The sequence below is a fragment of the Mytilus edulis genome, unplaced genomic scaffold (genome assembly GCF_963676685.1).
Source record: "Mytilus edulis unplaced genomic scaffold, xbMytEdul2.2 SCAFFOLD_2133, whole genome shotgun sequence".
Lineage (NCBI taxonomy): Eukaryota > Metazoa > Mollusca > Bivalvia > Mytilida > Mytilidae > Mytilus > Mytilus edulis.
The window spans coordinates 4155-8590 of NW_027267629.1; the positions used below are offsets into that span (position 1 = coordinate 4155).

The following is a 4436-nucleotide window of genomic DNA, read 5'->3' on the forward strand; positions in this document are numbered from 1 at the left end:
CTATTCGGGTTACTTCGCAAGTATATTCGACAAAAACTTGTCTGTTCGTAGTTCTCCGTGAACACGAAAATGACCGATAAGTGTCAGTGATTTGATCGATCACATGCGGAGACTAAACTTCCATGCTAGATATTGAACCAATTAACAAGTTATTGAAAGATGGGCGGTAACGCAGATGAAACCTTTGAAGTGAAGTCGTTGTTATTCCTTCTAAATATTACTTCCATGATAATACGAATGAAGATAAATTATCCTGTATACTTTATAAATTATTATATATATATTAATTATAACAATTATGGTACAGGAAATAAATGGATGCGATGTATTAAGAAAATATTTGATGAATGTGGCATGTCAAATGTATGGCATTGCCAAGATTAAAATGGATAAAATTAAGTATTGAGCAAAAGCTTAAAGACCAATTTAGACAAGAGTGGTGTGCAGATTTACATCAATCCTCAAAAAGTTTATGTTATAGAATTTTCAAGACTGAATTTAAATTTGAAAAGTATTTATCGATTTTGCCTTTTAATTTTTCATATACTTTATGTAAATTTAGATGCGGAAATCATCGTTTGCCAGTGGAGACGGGAAGATGGAAAACTATTCCGAGATCGGAAAGGTCTTATCATCTCTGCAACTCAAGAGATATTGGCGGATGAATTTCACTATATACATTTTGTCATGCAATTTTTTTAACATTGAAAGAGAAAAATATTCACCACATTATTAGTAGTATATATTGTGTGGCAGCAGCAAATATTTTTGCCACGTTGACAAAAATTTGTTCCGCTAGCAAAATTGTATAATATATTTGTTGAATAATATCAAAATATTGGATTTTAAAATTTGTAGAAATATAAAAGACTGTTTTGATTTTTTCACACGTTGCATTTTGCAGACGTCAAGAAAATTACATAATATAACTGTTGTATAATATTAAATGAAAATTTTGTTTTTTCACTTATAAAAGAATGTTTTGATTTATTTTCCATCGCATTTAACATATAGACAATTTAAATTGTTAATATTTTGGATAAAGAAGTTAAAAGTAAAACTGAAAAAATAGAAGATTAAATGACTTCGCGTTGAGAGAAGAAATTTTATAAAACTTTTAAGTTTCATTTGTAACAAAAAATGAATAAGAATTGAAAATATATTAATTAACCCTAACCCTAGCGTATATTGTAAAAACTATTATTATTATTTATTAAAACAATCCATACTCAAACATTAATTAAACCTTATCCATCTACCACTCTTATCCCAACCATATATCACGGAATTAATTACCCCTAATTTATTCCCTAATTAGACTATTGTTTTTATTTCTCATCCGGGTATTTAATTCCTCAAAATATTTGCAAAATGTCACCCATCAACACCATGTTTATATTCATCATCATTTGTTTCACAATGTCAGCTGTTTCATGCTCGCATGAATTGAGAGATGTATGCACAGTGGAGGGGGATACTCTCCATTGCAGATGGACTGGAGCAGGGCTCTACAACACCAGAATCCGACTAGATGTAAAGAAAGTCGTATTCGAAAGATTTTTTGTTGCCGGACAATTGGACCTTGCAAATAATAGAGACCTGCATTCAATTGAGATCAAACAAGGAAATTCTAAATGCAGCAATGTTTTAGCAGCACCAGAAACAATAACAATTGTTAATGGTATACATTGTGATGTAAGTATATAGGAAATTAGAAAAGAATAACAGAATAATAAGAGCTTTAAAGTAATCACGTAGTATTGTCTCTATATGTAAAGTGACTAGAAACAACCTAAACTATGAGCAGATCTTATATATTATTTATTAATTTTATTGTGTAAAACATTTCTTACATTATGTATATTTTTTTTTTACAGAATGGAGTCATAGCTTCTACAACAACAACAGCAGCAACAAGAGTAACACCAGGATCCACATTGTCAATCGGCACCACTGATAAACAACTGGTAAGCATTTATCTGATATTTTTTTAATTAAAACGTCCGTTTTGTTTTCTATTTTTATTAGGAAATACATGTACATGAACGAGTCAATTTGTATTCTCTATAGTATAGTGCTTAAAAACAAATTAAAATGTGAAGGATAAGATTTTTTAATATCAACATTTTCATGAAATACATGATTTTATTTCTTTATTTCAGAAGTCAACACCACATGCACAGGAGGAAGACAAGGGTCTAGATAATATTAAGATCATTCTTATAATGATTTTTGGTAAGTATCTAAATTTAATTTATTTATTTGATTGACAAACAATATAAAAATAAAATAAATAAATAAAATAAAAATATATACATGTTCTAATAAAAACACTTATTTATAAATAAGAAAAAGATGCGGTATGAGTGCCAATGTATTATAGATCAAAGTATGACCTTCAACACAGAGCAAAAGCTCACACCAAACAGTAAGCTATAAAGACAATTCAAACAGAAAAACCAATGGTCTAATCTATTTATATATATCAATATATTTTATAATTTTTAAAGTAAGTGACATATTCAAATTTATCTTTACAGCATCTCTAGCATGTGTTATGCTCTTGTCGCTGATGTTATTTTGCATCTGCAAAAAGAAGAGAACTGCAAAAACCAATTTCCGCCAACACCAATTCTCCTTCAATGTCGATGCAGATTCACTATCCGAAATAGAAATTGCAGATTTTGTTAATACACCAAAAAAAACTGTTTAAGTTAATATCTATCTCTGTATTTACTACTTTTTAATTTGTAGAATATATCCTCATCGCAATTTATGAAAGGCTTCAAGAAATTATAAATTATTTTTTTCCACCACGTGAAAATAACAGACGAGTAGCCCCAGCACAACAACAACCACCAAGAATATTGAGAAGATCAAACAGGATATCTATTCGGCCACAGAGACTAACCTATGATTAATTTTCTAAACTTTTAAATTTTATGAAATTTTTTAAATTTTTTTTCTAAATTTTATATTTTTTTTATTTTTTTTTTTCTAAATTTTATAATCTTTTTTCTAAATTTTATAAACTTATTTATACACTGTTATCTAAATTTTAATAATCACTGATGAGGATGTATTCTACAAATCTACTTATATTATGAAAAATTATATCACCAAAACTTTTCAATTTTCTTTCATTTGATTTATTTGGATTAGTTACACTTTATTTTAATTAAAGAAAAGATTTTGATTATACTCGCATTTCTCTACTCTCATTTTATTATATTGTAAATAGTAGTATACATGTAGTTTGTTTTTATAAATTCACCTTAGTTTATATGTTTCATGCTCATTCAAACCATAAATTTCATTATAAATCTATTCTTTTCATTAAATAATCTACTTTCTCTGGTATTAAAGTTCATTATTAATCTATTCCTTTCATTAAATTATTCTTTTTAGTTTTCCATTTACATATGTTTAGTTTTGTAATAGAAATAAATTAAATTAAAAAACAAATATGATTGGTATTATTGTATATATGTAAATAATATATATATGTATATAATGTTTGGAGAACTTTTTGTTTTTATGTTTACTTTATCATCATTTTCATCTTTGGAATTTTTTCATATGAGAATTTACAGCATCCAAATTTAATTACAACATATTATCGCATATTTTATCATATTGTGTTTGCTTAAACTTTTTTTCTTTTGTTTTTATTACTTTTTATAGTGCTATATGATTAAGTTAAACCTAGAGATAAATATATAAAAATTCTTGATTTGTAACCGCTGTCATGGTGCTTTCTATAACATGTTTTATGTGAAAAAAATGGTGCATTACAAATGATGTAAGTTTTTTATAACCAAATTTCATTTGATAGTTCTCTTGTTTATATTATTTACAATTGTTATATAAATAGTGCAGAAAACTTGATTTGTTTTGAAACTTACTATGTTGTTTCATGGAATAAAGTATTTGTATTTGATATGTGTTAATAAATTAGACTTTTCTTAAACTTTTCCCACTGCATTGCTACCCCAATCAATGTGGATGATTACCAGTTGACACCATTTGTATATCATCTAGAAATTTGCAAACAAAAACTTTGCTTAATTAATTTTTATCTACTTTAAATTTATTAATTATAAAAGAAATATGGTTTAATTGCTGATGAGACAACTCTTCAAAGAGGTCAAACCACAAGCTTCAATCTCAAATCTTGTCAAGAAAATGAAATATTTACACAGGAAAAAAGAAGCTAGCTGAAAAAAAAGTCATGAACAAAACAAGATTCACCATTTACAATGATCCAAAGAAAAGAAAAGAGCATATCTAGAAATTTGCAAAACAAAAACTTTGCTTAAAACATTTTTATCAACTATTAATTATAAAAGATGGTAATCCACAAGCTTCAATCTCAAATCTTATCAAATGAAATATTTACACATGGGAAAAATTAGCTAGCTGCAAAAAAGTCATGA

General features: G+C 26.9%; 1 protein-coding gene across 2 annotated transcripts; it reads left to right on the forward strand.

The window, feature by feature from the left end:
• The first annotated feature begins 1371 nt into the window (after window positions 1-1371).
• On the forward strand, window positions 1372-3940 carry LOC139505692 (uncharacterized). Of its 2 annotated transcripts, none has more exons than XM_071295182.1 (4): window positions 1372-1695; window positions 1878-1967; window positions 2163-2235; window positions 2541-3940. In XM_071295182.1, the coding sequence occupies exons 1-4, from the start codon at window positions 1372-1374 to the stop codon at window positions 2711-2713; spliced, it is 660 nt and encodes a 219-aa protein (XP_071151283.1). In that variant the 3' UTR covers window positions 2714-3940. The 2 variants fall into 2 exon arrangements, with proteins under 2 accessions (XP_071151283.1, XP_071151284.1); XM_071295183.1 differs by having other exon boundaries at window positions 2755-3940.
• Window positions 3941-4436: the final 496 nt, after the last annotated feature.